This window comes from Impatiens glandulifera, chromosome 4 (assembly GCF_907164915.1).
Source record: "Impatiens glandulifera chromosome 4, dImpGla2.1, whole genome shotgun sequence".
Classification (NCBI taxonomy): Eukaryota; Viridiplantae; Streptophyta; class Magnoliopsida; order Ericales; family Balsaminaceae; genus Impatiens; species Impatiens glandulifera.
The window spans coordinates 9014083-9030280 of NC_061865.1; the positions used below are offsets into that span (position 1 = coordinate 9014083).

The 16198-nt window shown below is 31.2% G+C and overlaps 2 protein-coding genes across 3 annotated transcripts in view; both read left to right on the plus strand.

Annotated features, from left to right (window-relative positions):
• The first annotated feature begins 456 nt into the window (after positions 1–456).
• Positions 457–3173, plus strand: LOC124936707 (zinc finger CCCH domain-containing protein 14). The gene is made up of 3 exons (XM_047477226.1): positions 457–699; positions 1019–1079; positions 2157–3173. Exons 1-3 carry the CDS (start codon positions 618–620, stop codon positions 2941–2943), a joined length of 930 nt encoding a protein of 309 aa, XP_047333182.1. The 5' UTR covers positions 457–617; the 3' UTR covers positions 2944–3173.
• Positions 3174–6390: 3217 nt separating this feature from the next.
• Positions 6391–16198, plus strand: part of LOC124933599 (callose synthase 9-like) — a 31853-nt gene continuing 22045 nt past the window's right edge. Inside the window, exons 1-11 of one of the 2 annotated variants that reach the window (XM_047474024.1) lie at positions 6391–6588; positions 7747–7951; positions 8571–8668; positions 10370–10533; positions 11094–11217; positions 11732–11842; positions 11925–12050; positions 13272–13361; positions 14468–14565; positions 14659–14776; positions 15385–15510. In XM_047474024.1, coding sequence (XP_047329980.1) covers positions 7750–7951; positions 8571–8668; positions 10370–10533; positions 11094–11217; positions 11732–11842; positions 11925–12050; positions 13272–13361; positions 14468–14565; positions 14659–14776; positions 15385–15510 — 1257 coding nt within the window. In that variant the 5' untranslated portion in view covers positions 6391–6588; positions 7747–7749. The remainder of the gene's footprint in view (positions 6589–7746; positions 7952–8570; positions 8669–10369; positions 10534–11093; positions 11218–11731; positions 11843–11924; positions 12051–13271; positions 13362–14467; positions 14566–14658; positions 14777–15384; positions 15511–16198) is intronic. The other variant, XM_047474023.1, reaches the window with a different exon arrangement.

Consider the following 16198-nt stretch of genomic DNA (forward strand, 5'->3'; position numbering starts at 1 on the left):
TAATAATATTTATACACAGACAACATGTCACATTTTCTCATACAAATGTGCAGCTATATCCTAGTTATATCCGAGTATGAAAAAAAAAGTAATTTTTGTAATATTTTATTTGAATATTGATTAAAATAAAATAAAATTTTTGAATATATTTTAATTATATATATATTGAAAAATAAATTCAAACTAAACTTCACTTTAAATTCAAGTTTTCTATATAAATTTTAAAATTAAATTTTGATTTTAAAATATAGATTTTTTTCCAAATATCAAACAAGCTTTAATTATTTTAATTGATGTAATTAAACAATTAATGTTAGATCTGGAGTCTTGGATATCCACCTCCTCAAGTGATAAAAGGTTAAAATAGTCTTTTCACATCTTTCTAATGACAACTGGATTTTATTTTATTTATTTTATTTATATACCCATTTATACATATTCCCCGCCCCGTTAGTTTCTCTCTCTAAAATCCGCTTCATCTTCTCTCGTTCACTATTGTGAACCCTAGTTCCTCATTTCTGTAAAATTTTGTTCGATTATTTTGAATCATTCAATCTTTTCGCTTGTATCTCGTCGGAATCCAGTTAACTTAAGCTTTCGAACACACTCTATTTCTGATGGATTTTGGAGCTGCACGAAAGAGAGGAAGACAGGAAGCTGGAATGAACGGGAATGGCGGATTCAAGAAATCCAAGCAAGGTTAGTGTTTTTATCATCTCTCATTCATGTTTATGTTGTTTTTGTTGTTGATTCTAGACTGTTAGTGTTGTTCGACTATGTTATTTGAAGAAGTTTGCATAAAAATAAAATAAATCTCAAAATTAGTGAATAATGACTAATGAGAGAGAACATCAAGTTGAAAGATAGATTTGTAACTGATTCAGATTGGTTGAATATAAGAACTGGTGAGTTGATTTAATAAAGCAGCTTGGTGTTGTTAAGGCTGCTTTTTATTTTTTATTGAAGATATAGAATTAATAAATTGAATCTGAGAAGGATAATTAATGTTCTTCAACAGAAATGGAGTCCTTTTCACCTGGTATAGGAAGCAAATCGAAGCCATGCACAAAGTTTTTCAGGTTCAAATCTTAACTACTTAAAAGAAAACTTGTAAATGCACTTTTATGATCTACACATCCATAAATATACTTAGAACTAATGGATTTGGAATTTAAAGGTGTGTGAAACAGGTTATGGTCTATTTAATAATACGATAACATGGGCTATTGAATGGAATTGTTTGATGAATGAGTGTCAAATGTTTTTATTCAAAATGGATGTGGAACAAAATTGGGTTGTCTAATGGAAGAAAGGGTAGATATAACTTTGCAGGTCTAGAGAACTAGATATTAGTTGATTTGCCGTTTGTTGAGAAAGATCATTTTGTTTCTTTATTTCAACTTGATGCTTTGACAAAGCTATTGAAGTGAAGATAGTTATTTCTAAGAATACTAATGTGGACTATGAATTTCTTGGATCTGCAATTAATCTATTAGTTGCCTTTTTTATGGTTTTCTTATATATCATTTTGTTCTGATTTCAGCTTATTTGACCTTATGTTGTGATAGTCTGAGTTGCTTCTGAGTTCCATTTCTACTTGTAAAGATGTCTAGTTTTCTTACAAGCCTTAGAACTAATGAGTCAGCCGTCTAAGTGCAGTTGTTGTAGCTAGTTTCATCTTTATGCTGCAGTGTTAGATTCAATCCAGTTTTGTTTATAAGTTTACTATGGAAAAGGCTAAGTGGTATATCTGAGCCTGGTCTAATTTCCCTCCTCGAAGTTTTAGAGCTTGTTTGATGTGGGTTATTTGTATTTAAACCAAATAAACCACTTCTTCCATCATATCATTCAAATCATCAACCACAACTAAAATAAAAACCCTTTATCTTTTATAACATTTAAAATGTTACATACGTAGGATACTTTAGTCATTCTACCCAAATAAACCACTTCTTTACATCAAACAATTTTTTTTTGGAAAAGAACCCAAGATTAAACAAGCTATTAGATGATTTTGAGTATGAATAACTAACTCTAGACTTTTTCTGCATTTTCTATATTTGAAGTGTCTTATTGTGCTGTAGCTTTTTCATAGAACAATTAATAGCAGATGTCAACATATTTTTTCTAATATATAAGACTTCGAGTGTATGCAGCACGTCTGGGTGCCCGTTTGGAGAGGGATGCCACTTCTTGCACTATGTTCCTGGTGGCATAAACGCGGTTACTCAAATGATAGGCAACAATCCAGCACTTCCAGCTCCTTCAAGAAACCCTCCAATTCCATCATCCTTCCAAGATAATCCCTCCCCAAATTCTGTCAAGGTTCGTTTGTGCAACAAATTCAATACAGCTGAAGGATGCAGGTTTGGCGATAAATGTCATTTTGCACATGGTGAATGGGAGCTTGGGAAGCCATCTGCTACATCCCATGAAGATCCTCGTCACATGGGTGGACCACCCATGACCAGCCGGTTCGGTGGTCGAATGGAGTCAAATGCACCGACAAGTTTTGGTGCATCGGCCACTGCCAAGATTAGTGTTGATGCCTCTTTAGCTGGTGCAATCATTGGAAAAGGCGGGGTTAACTCTAAGCAAATTCGTCAAATGACTGGAGTTAAGCTTTCAATAAGGGATCATGAGTCTGATATGAACCTGAAGAATATAGAACTGGAGGGCACCTTTGATCAGATTAAGGAAGCTTCTGCTATGGTTAGGGACCACATTGCTCATATCGGTGCTGCTGCTGTGAGAAACTCTGCCATAGGTCAAGGTCAAGGTCAAGGTCATGGCCATGGGCGCGGTCAGGGTCAGGGTCAGAGTCACGGACAAGAGAATTTCAAGACGAAAATATGTGGGAAATTTGAGAAAGGAACATGTACTTTTGGTGACAGGTGTCATTTTGCTCATGGTGCTGAAGAACTTAGGAGGTCTGCAATTTGAAGATCTTATTTTGATGATTTCCTAGTTCTTTGTTTTCCCCCTATGATTATGCTGTTTCCTAGTGATTTTGTAGAATGATATTTTCAATTACTATTGTTAGTCAATTGTCTTTGTTTGGTTTATTCTATAGTTTCTTGAAAACTCATAATGTTTTGAGTTAGATCATTGAAATCACAAAGATAGAAAATTGGATACAATTAAAGTTCATTTTACCCATTTTGAAAGTGAGTTATGGTTTTGGTTTTGCTTGCATTTGTAGCTTTGTTTAGAAACATTTAGTTTTAAGCTCCATTTGGGTTTGAACAAAACTAAATATAATTTATAAGAAAATAGATAAGTATTTCATTGAGATAATGTTTTTAAATATATTTTAGTTAACAAAATTTTCTTAATAATTGAAAGACTTGTTATTAAAAAACATATTTTTTACAAATCCAATTTTAATTTGATTATGTTTATTTAAGTTAGGCTTTTAAATGGGCCAAACCATATATTTTTTGTCAATCTAAATTTGGAAATTATGTCTTCCTCTAATGAATGTTTATATTTGTATTTGAAATGCCACTTATAAACAGAAGTGTTTCTTCTACATTATTAATCCCTTAGAAATTCATTGAATAGTAATTAATCATTCATATAAAAGTTACATTTGAAGTCATTGAATTTAAAATTTTGATATAATTCAAAATTTGTTTAGCATAATTAACAAATTTGTTAAAATTTAGAAAGTTAATATGACCTCATGATCTTTGACCTTTTAAACATGTTTTTTACATTATAATTTAGGTTATTTGAAAAAATAGTTTTGTCAGGCTTACCATTACTTTTAAAAATGGATGAGAGGTGTGATTAAATAAAATAAAATTTGTTAAGTTAATAGTATATTATAAAAGTGATATTTTGATAAATTTTAAATCAAAATTTGATATTTTCTTTCCCCAAACATATATATATTACAAATGAAAAAATGTAAGTTTCAAATAACATATATTTATACTTAAAAATAAGTGAAATCCCCCTCCTTTGTTAATTTTTCTATTACTTTTTTTTTTAATTTAAATGAAAATTTCATCACATTTGTCATGAATTCAACATTATAATTGATAATACTATTTGGTAGCATTTGGTAAATGGTATAAATTATATAGGGTATAAGTTGTATAGGTGTATAAATTCTAACGAGGTATAAATAATATAGTGTGGTATAAGTTGTATATGTTATTGATGTTTGGTATGTATTATAAGAAATGATATAAGTTGTATATAATTTATAATTTTGTGTTTGGTATATATTATAAGAATGTAGTATAACTTGTATAAATATTAATTTAAAATTATTTTTATTATTAATATTTATTTATATTATAAATAATATTGTTTATTATTATAAAGTATTGTATCGCTATTATTTAATAATTAACATGATTTTAATTAAAATATAAAAAATTAATTATAATATAAATGATAAATTATTTTTATTTAATTTAAATATGATTAATAATGATAATAAAATAAATTAAAATTAAAATATTATTTATAATATAAGTAAATATAGAAAATAATAATTAATAAAATTATTGTTATAAAAATAAATAAATATTTTTTAATTAAAAAATTGAAATATTTTAAAAATATTTATATTAAAAATGATTATATATAATAAAATATTAAAATTAAATAAAACATATTTAATATATTATATAATAATAATTATATATTATTAATAAAACAGTATAACGAGAAATTAAAAATTAAATGATATATATAAGAATAGTGTTGTACCTAGTGGGACTAATTACTCCTTTATACCAAATATGAAATATAAATTATATAGAGTATAAATTAATACCAATAATAAAAATATAAAAAACACCATATTAAAACACACTATTAGAATAGTTTATACTATATAAATATAGTATAATATCTTTTATACCCCCAACCAATCATGGTCATAAACTATCTAAACTATCTAGTATTTGTTTTTTTCTTACTAAGCTATCAAGTATTTGTTTTTTCTTTTCTAATTGATATTAAAATTTAATGACGGCTTTACAAGAAGCAACCTATTATTGTGGAATTAATGACATCAAATATTTATTTACTTTGATAAGTTACATGATATTACAAATCATAATTAATTCAATTTAATCATAATTATGTTCGATTTTCATTAACAATGTTATTTTATTATTATTTTATCATGAATAAAATAAAACTCTTAAATAAATAAAAGTATTTTCAAACATATTATTAATTATAAAAAAAATATTGATAAACATAATCTAAATTTTTACTAAACTCTTATATATATATACTTAGTTCTTCCAAATTTAAACTCATTATAACTTTATTGTGAAGATTAAATCATATTTATAAATTTACATATAAATATATGAATATTTATTTTAATTAAAATTTTAACCACTAAATTGACCAATATATTGATTTATTTGTTATTCATATCAGAATTTATAAAGATTTAAAGATTAAATTGTTAATGAATATAACAATTTAAATTTTATTTCAAACTTCTCATTTTTTAATTTTAACTTCATAATTTGGGATGTTTAGTGTTAAAATTATGCGAAAAAATGTTTTTGTCTTAAACAATTTTAAATGTCGTTAACTTATTATTCATGTGTAATTTATAAATAAATAAAAAATAAATGTCACTAATTTAAGGTAGGAGATCTACCGTGGATCACAAACATGAATCATTCCCTATACCAAAAAATCGTTTATATCAAAACACTTATATTTTTTTTACCTTGTAGTACGGGAGATGATACATGTTGTGGTACATCAAATCCTCTCCCCTAATTTAACTACAAATTTTCGGTGAATTGAAAGTTGTAAGTTCTCTAAAATTTGTTAGTTAAAACTCTTTGTCGTTAAAATACGGTAATTAAATTAGTGACATTAATTATTTATTTATTTATAAATGACACTTAGATAATAAGATAACGATGTTTCAAACCGTCAAAAACAAAATATCGTTTTTTATAACTTTAACAATAAGCTACGCCAAATTGTAAGGTTTGTCCGAAATTTCAGTCGACCTAATAAAGAGTCTCAATTTAACGGGATAAAATCATCTATTCCACTTGTTCCTCTCACAGGAAAAGGAAAAAGGGCAAAACAGTCATTTTATAAAAAATAAATAAATAATTTACACTTTTACCCTTCTATGTGAATCCTGGTTGCAATTTAACCGTTCGAACCAGATTTAAATTAAAGACATAATTTAATAATGAATAATTATTTATAATATATTGATTTTTATAGGGTTCAAAAACATTGAAATGTTCTTTTGTATTGGTCAATGAATAGTCGTCTTTCTTACATCTGAATAACTTTCAGCACCGCGTAATTGACTGAAATTTTTAAACCGGGTTTATTTTTATCTCATTTGACCTTAATTTGTTTAACCACCGGCTAATCCCGGTTTTAACTCCTCCATTTCGTATTTCCTTTCAGTCTCTCTCTGCTGGATCCTGCTCTCTCTCTATCTCTAATGCGCAGATTCAAACTCCTTTCTTCATCTCACAGGATTACTTCACAGTTTTACAGTTTCTTACAAGTCATTATTTTCATATTTTGAAGAAAAACGCACCGAATCACTCCATCTCCGGCACTTTTCCGGTAAATCTCCGATCTGTTCATATTTAGTCTTGTATCTCATTCGAATTCTTCGTGTATACTTCGGAAGTGTATAGTATTAGATAAGTTAGGTTAGTTTTGAGAGAACTACTGTACGTTTTTTTTTGAAATTGCTTACTGATGCTGGAGTTGTAATGTTTGAAGCTATGAACTATGATATGATGTGTTGGTTGAATGATTTAATTTCTTGTTTGTTCCGCTGATTCTTTCAATTTTTATTTGCTGCTTAATTGTGAGATAATGTGCTGGTTTCTATGGCCGGATGCTAATGAAATAAATGTACCTATTGAAGAATGGAAAATAAAGTTTTGAGAATGAAATATGAAGCGTGTGTGGAATTATGGTATGATAATGGAGTTTTCGTGGTACTTGTCTTTGGATTGTGTGTCGTATTAATTATGGTCTTGTCAATTGACATAGATTAAGTTTTACCTCTGGAATCATAGAATAGAAAGTGTGATTGTTTCATGTTGTTAGTTTGTACTTTTTGCTTTATATTTTACATGATGATCGGGCTTTAGGGGAATGGACTACCTCAGATGAGAAATAAAATTTTGAGAAAGAAACATGAAGCGTGTGTGAAATTATGGTATGATAATGGAGTTTCGTGGTACTTGTCTTTGGATTGTGTGTCATATTAATTTTTGTCTTGTCAATTGACATTGATTAAGTTTTACCTCTGGAATCATAGAATAGTAAGTGTGATTGTTTCATGTTGTTAGTTCTGTACTTTTGCTTTATATTTACATGATGGTCGGGTTTTAGGGGAATGGACTACCTCAGATGGAAACTCGTGAGTTTTTCTTTGTCTGAAATGGTATGGTTGAGTGGATTTCTCATTTGTATCTGAGTCTGACATGGTAATCCTGTTAGTTTTATGTATGTCTAGAGATGACTTTTGATCTCATCTCCAATCGTCATACTGTCATTTAATTGGACCTTAGAAACCAAGTAAAGTTTTGTTTTTATTTAGTTTCCTCAATTTCGTCATCTCATGGACAAAAGGAAGAGTTAAAATGAATGTATATTTGGTTGCATGGAATTATTCCTAGTTACATGTCTGATCTACTTATGCTATTATTGATACATGTTTTGGTATATTTGCTTAATGACTTTGTTGTTTTCCTGTTCTCAATATAGGACATGTCCAGGGCAGAGGAAGCATGGGGGCGTTTGGTACGTGCTGCTCTTAGGAGAGAAAGGACAGGTACAGATGCACATGGGCAACCTGTCAGTGGAATTTCTGGATTTGTTCCATCTTCTCTGGCAAAAAATAGGGATATAGATGCAATTTTGAGAGCTGCAGATGAACTTCAGGACGAGGATCCAAATATAGCCAGAATCTGTAAGCCATGTTATTTTTTTGTTGAACATGCTTTCTTGTTAACATGTTTATCCATCATTTTTTGTTTAACATATTTATATCAATTGATCAAAATGTCTGTCTTATTTTTGGTTTGAATTGTAGTTGTCATTTAGGCATTGGATTTGCATATGTTACTTTCTCCATCAATACTAAACATTTTGATTCAGTTTGGTTACTCTACTTCCTATTTCATTAACTTTCTGGTTCCATCTTTCATGGTCATTATGAGTCTGGTTGATTATTGAAAAACAATGTGTTTGGAAATTGTTTTTATTTAAGGAAACCTTACTGATAACATCTCTCCCACTATCTTACACGAGTGGGAATGATACTTATCTTAAGATGGGAATTTGATTTATAAACAAGTCTACGAAACTGTATCATATTATTCCAATAAGAGGCATACATTGCTATTTAGATGATTCTGAGTGCTAAATAACTTATTATCTGTCATGTACCAGCAAATTTATGATGCATTAGCTTTCTAAAGATACTAGTAACTTGGTTTGAAGCTGATCTTCTTTCTTAATATTTTTTTGGATTGATAGAAGCCCTTTTTCGTTTATCTAACCTTCCAAACATTTGTTTACTTTTCAAGTGTGTGAGCATGCATACTCGTTGTCTCAGAATTTGGACCCTAACAGTGAGGGTAGAGGCGTACTTCAGTTCAAGACTGGCTTAATGTCTGTCATAAAGGTAATTTGTGTGTTTAATCATGTTGAATCATATTGTTTTCTTGAGATTTAATATTAAGATAATGCATTTATCTTGTAAGGTTCTTTTATTAACTAACAGTCCTTACTATCAATGTTTGGAAATTGTGATTGTTTAAGTAGTGCAACACTAACCGAATAATATATACTATTATCCATCATGCATTGATCTCTCAGAATCAAGTGCATTATTGACTTGCTTACATCCATCATATACATATATGATGCATGCAATGATTTTTTTTTATTTGTACAGGTATTGTTCTTCCTTGATACACAGTGAAAAGAAACTATGAAAAGAGATTAATGTTATTCAGTCTGTGTTTAGCCTGGAATTGATAGTTCAATGATATTTTCTTACTACAGCTCAAGCTATTTTGTGTTCAAACTAGGCTAATTCTTTTTATGATAAAGGTAAACTTTTCAATAGATAAACAAAGAATGTGAGGGGAGTTCAAATTATACAAGGGGGTGGGGGAAAAAACAAAAACAGAAAAAGTCAGATGCCAATAAGATAACAAGTTTCCATCCTGTGAAATCCCCACTTTTCCCGATTGACGCAAAACGTTTGAAGCAATAAGCCTTTGATTCTTTCAAAGCCGTAGCTTTTTCCTTCGTATGATCTTTTGTTCCTTTCCTTCTTAATCGTACACCGCATGATGAGAGGGATGCATTTCCAGTCGTCGGTGATGGTATTGCTTTCGGATCCCCATCCAATCCATTGATCCCATAATCGGAAACTTTGAGGGGCACGACCCAATGAAAATTGAGAATATTCTGCAGGAGAGCCCACGTGTTCCTAGCAAGATCTCACTGAAGGAGGATGTGATTAATAGTCTTCTCGCTCGTCATGCTAAGACAATACCTACTAGCCAAGTGAAATCCCTTTCTTTTGAGCTCCTCGGTTGTCAAAACGTTTGACACCTCCGTGTATTGCCTCCCAGCCATAGAAAGAAATCCTAGATGGAATTTTAGCGTTCCGCACTTCATTCCAAAGGAGCCGTGATGGTGTCCCTTGAAGGGTCACATGGTAAATGATGCTAGTCTTGAAGTATTTGGGTATATCGTAACTTGTGAAGGAGTTTCCACAAGGCTGGCAAGTCTACCCTCCTCACCTTAAGAGAGGCGAGGCGGCAGAGGAAAGTAATCCTCCAGTCAGTGAGGCCGAAGATGATTCTATAACAGTCCGCCACTCTAGCATCCTTCTTACTAGAAATATCGAAGAGGTCCCAAAATGAGTTGGGCAGAATCCCGCCAGGGTGCCACGGGTCTTTCCAAAAGTCATTTTTCTTGCCATTACTCACTGTGAAGGTAAGAAGGGTGTGGAGAGTCTCCTAGTTTAATTATTCGACACCAAAGGATTTTTCCCCGCCAAGATCTCACCAAAAGTGCCGTCCATTCATTTTCGCGAAGTCCATATTTCGCGATGATGACGTTTTCCCAAAGGCTTCCGCTATGTTTGTTCAGTAATAATATGCTTAAGTATGTGCACAGTGTATATTTATTGTTTATTTCGTGGCTACAAGATACTATTATCTGTTGTAGCTGCTATATCACTCACCATCAGTAGTTCAGTTCAGTTCTTTGATGTTAATATTCATCTATTATAATATCTGTTTATGTCTTGGTGCATTTGTTCTAAGATATGTGTTGCCTATTTCTATTTATTGTGATATTCATTCAGCAAAAGCTTGCTAAGAGAGAGGTTGGAACCATAGACAGAAGCTTGGACATTGCTAGATTGCAGGAGTTTTATAAGGATTACAGGAAGAAGCACGATGTAGACAAACTACGCGAGGATGAGATGATGTTAAGAGAGTCTGGTGTTTTCAGTGGCAACCTAGGAGAGTATGTGTCTCAACTTGGTACTATCACATATTATCTTTTGAGATACCACAAAAATGCCTCTCTACCATGAGTATTCTTTATGGTTCTAAAAAATGTTAATAGTTTATTGCTACTCAGATTATTTAACAAGAACAATATCCATGTCTGGTTTCTCCTTTTGTCCATGTCTGGTTTCTCCTTTTGTCCTTGCTAACTTTCTTCCCATGGAATCTCTTAGCATCTATTTGTAAAAGTGCATATGACATTTCTATTGATGACATGAGTATTGGTTTTTACAATCTATAGATTTTTAGGTTAATGACATATATTATCTTTTGCTTGGTGTATTCAGCTTGAAATGTTCACTTATTCTTCTTGCTGAAGATTTCTATTCGTCAATCTCTATTTTTTTGAGGAGGAACAAACTTTGTATACCATAAGTAGTTATGGTTGATTATGATATTCTGGAAGTTGAATCATTTGGTTCAGCACTGGGGATCTGTGAAGTATTTTACTATTATTTATGTGCTTTCCTTATCTTTGGATATTTTTGGTTAAACCCTAGTGTTCTTCCATTTTAGGTTGGAACGTAAAACTGTCCAAAGAAAAAGAGTTTTTGCAACTCTTAAAGTTCTTGGTAATGTGTTAGAAGAGCTGACGAAGGAAATGTCACCTAACAATTCAGAAAAGTTAATTCCTGATGAGGTTTGATTCTTATTCTTCAAATGCCACTTTGTTTTCTATGTTAAACTAAATGATGACTTGGTAATGTCAATATTTGTTGCCCTGCTCCAAAATGTGACATGTAAACAAATTTTCACTTTAGATTCCTCATTCCTGGAACAATAGTGCTTATAATGTATACCAGAGATATGTACCTTTTTGAGAAACAAATAATACTTCTCTATGTATGGAGATTTGATTCCTAAGTCATGATTATGAACACTAAAAGTATTAACTTCTGAAACTGTTATCATGTTCAATGGGATGAATATTGTACTGATATTGTGATACGGAACATTCCAAATGGGGGCCTTGATTTATTTCACCGGACCTTCTATGAAAAATATAGAAGGCTCGTCTAGCCCAGAGCTCGAGGCTCATGGCCATATGGTTGTGGGTTTGAGCCATCATAATTTTTTTTTCTTATTGGCTGAGATAATAACAAGAATATTACTTTTAATAGAGATAATGTTCTTCACTTTCTCTCTCTTTCCAGCTTAAACGTGTAATGAAATCTGATGCGGCTATGACAGAGGACCTAATTGCTTATAATATAATCCCTTTGGATGCTCCTACAACTTCGAATGCTATTGTCTCTATGTCGGAGGTAAGTCATTCCTTTTCATTTTCTTATCAGGCAGTCCATTTTAGTATGGAAAAGGATTCTGATTGCTCAAATTATTGTTCAGGTACGAGCTGCCATTTCAGCCATAGTGTACTTCAGGGGATTACCTAAATTGCCAGGAAATTTCCCTGTACCTGCTACCAGGAGTGCAGATCTCTTTGATTATCTGCATTTTGTTTTTGGATTTCAGGTTTGTTCTTGAGTGTATACTTGTTTCTTGTTGTGGTTTTGCTTTTCAGTTGTATGCCAAATTATGTCATAATTTTTTAACTATTAGTTTATCTGTGCTTTTATATACAAAAAATAGAGTGTTGACTGCAGAATGTAGTATGCCATTCAATTTAGTATATATATGCATGACTTTATATGAAAGCTGCAGGTTGGCTTCTACAAAATTTATTAGCTTAATTTCAAATATTTTGAGGGATTCCAATTTCAATGAACTTGTTTTGAAAAATGTCAACTTATCATTAAAAAGAAAACGCAAAATGCGTTTATTGAATTACAGCTGGAAGAGAGAAGAGAAACAAAAGCAAAAAGAACAGAAGGAGAAAAAGAAGGCTAAATGCCAATAAGATAAAATAATTCCCAACCAGTACAAAACCCTCTTTTCCGAATAGAAGACGCATGGAACTGTAATCTCTAGTTTTGATGATTTTCATTGTGATTGCAATTATTTTGATTTGAAGAAACTTTACAATCTTAGTTAGACCAGTTTAGCTAAACGAGTTGTGATGAGTTTGTTATCTCTTTGTTCCAATGAGGTTTTAGTTTTGTATCTCATTAGGAATTCGAAGAATTATAATATATTTATAGTAATTTTTTTGCTAAGATAGAAATAGTGAGTTGGTATGATTTATTAAGCACTGACCACAATTGAGGTTGACTTGATCTTGCAAATTATTTGGTGTGATTAGGTTTAGTGGCTTGCAGTATCACATATTTTCACTCAATTATAGCACATGGCTTAGTCAAAGAGGCTTAAAAGTGTAGCATGCCATTACCCTTGTTCACAATTCCCCATTTTCCCGTTGTGTTTACATAGTTGTTGGTATTCTTAACAAGTTTTTGAACTAAGAAATATGTTATTAGTTAGTATTATTGAAAATAGTTCATATATTTCTATTTTAATATTAATGTATATACACATAATATTCTTTTAAATAATAATTCTAGCTTCAAAGATAAGAATATCATACTATCTTTCTTGATGCCTATGACTAATTCTTGATGTTGAAAAGCAAATTCTAAAGTTTTCTGTTTGTTTGTTTGTTCGTTAAAGTTGCAATTTCATGATTATTTTCTTCTTGCTTGTTAATTGTCTTGGCATCTTATTTTATTTGGTGAAGTGACGAAGATTACATTATGATTATTGGGCACTTAAATCTTTCAATTTTTTGTTGATAAACAGAAAGACAATGTCGCTAACCAGCGGGAACATGTAGTTCATCTCCTTGCCAATGAGCAATCTCGTCTTGGTATTCCAGAGGAGCCTGAACCGGTATGTTTTTATTTTGTCTACAGTGTAACTACAAGACTAGACTAATTCTAAAGTTCTTTTTAGTGATGATTATAGAAGTGAAGGCTATCTTGCGTCATGTCATCCTTCTATTTGTGATGCTGAAAACACCGAATATCATATCACGGCAGTGAAAGACTGTGTGTGGTTAATTTCTTCATTGTTTTGAATGAGGGTTCGCACCATCATCCTATTGTAGAAGTATTTCTTTGATGACCTTAGCATTTAATTGCTTACCAAATGCTCTCTTTGGCCTATCTAAAGATGGTGCATCATGATATTCTTACAAACCCTAGTTTACTGTGTTGAGACCCTATATACCTGTTATCCTATTATAGAAGTATTTCTTTGATGACTTTTAAAAAAAAGTATTTCTTTAATGACCTTACCATTTAATTGTTTTACATATGCCCTCTTTTGGCCTATCTGATATTCTTGCAAGCCCTAGTTTACTGTGTTGAGACCCTATATACTGTTATCCTTTATAAACAGAAAGTAGATTTACAATAATGAATCTTTCTTGAGAAGGCAAACCACTTGGAGTAAATGGTTCTTGGGAAGACAAAGAGACTTTAGGAATATGCCTAGTTTGATAATTCAACATTATGTTGGCGCCGCATCTATTATCTTAACGATGTACCCCTCATGCACAATCATTTATCATTATTTCTTCTTGCGCCTCATCTGTCCTCATTTTATTTTATTTTTTGTTATTCTACATGCTTATTTCTTCTATATCCTTTATAATAGAAAGTCAAAGTATAATGATAATTTATTTTAATTAGTGTGTAATATGTTGAAAGGAATTTTTTCATTTGTCAATAAGACTTCAACCATGGTTGCTTTTTGAAACCTTAATCTAAAAGTTTTCTGCTATTTTCACATGGCAATCTCCCAGATCACGTGCACATCCTGTTTATAGATTGATTATTTCTGATATCAATTTGCCTATGTTAAATTAATGTACATATTTCTCTTATAATTCTTCTTGCCTCCACTTCTCTTAAAGTTTGGGATAAAATGGGGTAGGTTGTTTGACTGTAATTTGTCATTTAAACTTTGACATACATGTCTAATATTTGGCATAGAAACTAGACGAGGCTGCTGTGCAGAATGTATTCCTCAAGTCCCTAGATAATTATATTAAGTGGTGTATCTACCTGGGCATTCAACCAGTATGGAGCAAGTATGTTTATTCACCCCTTTCAATTGTGGTAGTTACTGTGCTAACTAAATTTCATTGGATAAATGTCTCAAAAACGTATTTGATGCTATGCAGCTTGGAGGCTGTAAGCAAGGAAAAGAAGGTGTTATTCCTCTCCTTGTATTTTCTCATATGGGGGGAAGCAGGAAATGTCAGGTTTCTTCCAGAATGCTTGTGCTACATATTTCACCATGTAAGAGATACTTACTGAACTGTGTAACTTCTTTCAGTTTCAAGCTTACTTGATTTGTATTCTATGCTGACTGTAGAACTTACTACACCTCAATCTCTTTTATCTATATCTAAGTGCGTCAGGATATATATATATTTATGTAAAGTACGTGCATAATAACTAGGATGTTTCCAAGAGAGCACTTCTGATGCCCGAGTCATTAATATCCTTTATCTATTCTTTACAAAAAGATAATAAGTTCAGCCAGTGAATAGACTAAATTTTTTTAACAAGTTCAGGTGCTTGTTAAGGACCTGAATCTCCGAGTACAAAGTTTTTGACATTACTTCCGCACTTCATTTTAGTATAAAATCCTTCATTTTCTGTAGATCATTTCATTTTGTAGGCTCTGGTAGCTTAGATCCCATTCCCTTTTCATCATTCTTCATGCATGTAGTCTTCTTGCCTTTGGTAATAGATGTATTTGTGCTTGGTCTTGCAATATATTTTGTAACACAAAGTAGGGAAATTCCATTGGCGACCTTTGCTAGATTTGTCATTTGTGAGAAATTTATTTCATACTATTTGTTTTCTTATAACAAGTAATTTAAATTTAATTTTCTTCTCAGATGGTAAGGGAACTAGATGAAATTCTGCGGCAACAGGTTGCACAACCAGCGAATAGTTGCAAGACTGAGAATGGAGTGTCATTTCTAGATCAAGTTATATGCCCTCTATATGATGTTATAGCAGCGGTATGCTTCAATATTCCCCTTGGCTTCTATCTGTATTCTTTCTTTTGGTTATCCAATTTTTTCCGAAGCTTGTCTGTAGTTTGAATGATGTATTCTAATTTCAATTTGATGTTAGGTATGTAAATTTTTAGTCACGTGAATTCAGGAAATCTATTATTAGAGGAATATAATATTATTTCTGAATGATTAAAACTAGGGGGTACAAGCTTCCTTATTTAATAATTTCAATTTATGGTTTCTTTTTCTTTTCTGGAGTCATTCTTTTCATTGTTAGTGTGGTTTCTAAATTTTATGTATTCATGTTGAATTTAAAAATCAGGCTGAACCTTGGATGTCTGAGCTATGTTTAACTTTTATCAATAAAAATCAGGCCGAACATTTCAAAACCTGAATTTGAAAGATCTAAATGGTAGAAAAATCCGAACAGTTCTTCTATTTGGATGGTGGATTTTCATTTCATAACCTAATAAACTCTCTTAATGAATGTAGGCTATATTGTTCTTCCTAGCACATAAGTTGCTTTCATTTTAATATTTTCCCCTGCTAAGCACAGTATCCTAACAGTAAAACAAGTTTATTCTTATTAATCTAATCATTTTAAATGTCTTCTTATTTTTTCCTTTACACCTTTCCTCAAATTCTAAGTTGAACTTCTGAAAATGTTATTGATCTGTATAAATATGAGTGA

Coding starts and splice junctions, on each gene's coding strand:
- LOC124936707 (XM_047477226.1), top strand. CDS start 618: ATGGATTTTGGAGCTGCACGAAAGAGAGGAAGACAGGAAGCTGGAATG. Junction 700..1,018: donor ATTCAAGAAATCCAAGCAAG/GTTAGTGTTTTT, acceptor GTTCTTCAACAG/AAATGGAGTCCTTTTCACCT. Junction 1,080..2,156: donor CCATGCACAAAGTTTTTCAG/GTTCAAATCTTA, acceptor GAGTGTATGCAG/CACGTCTGGGTGCCCGTTTG.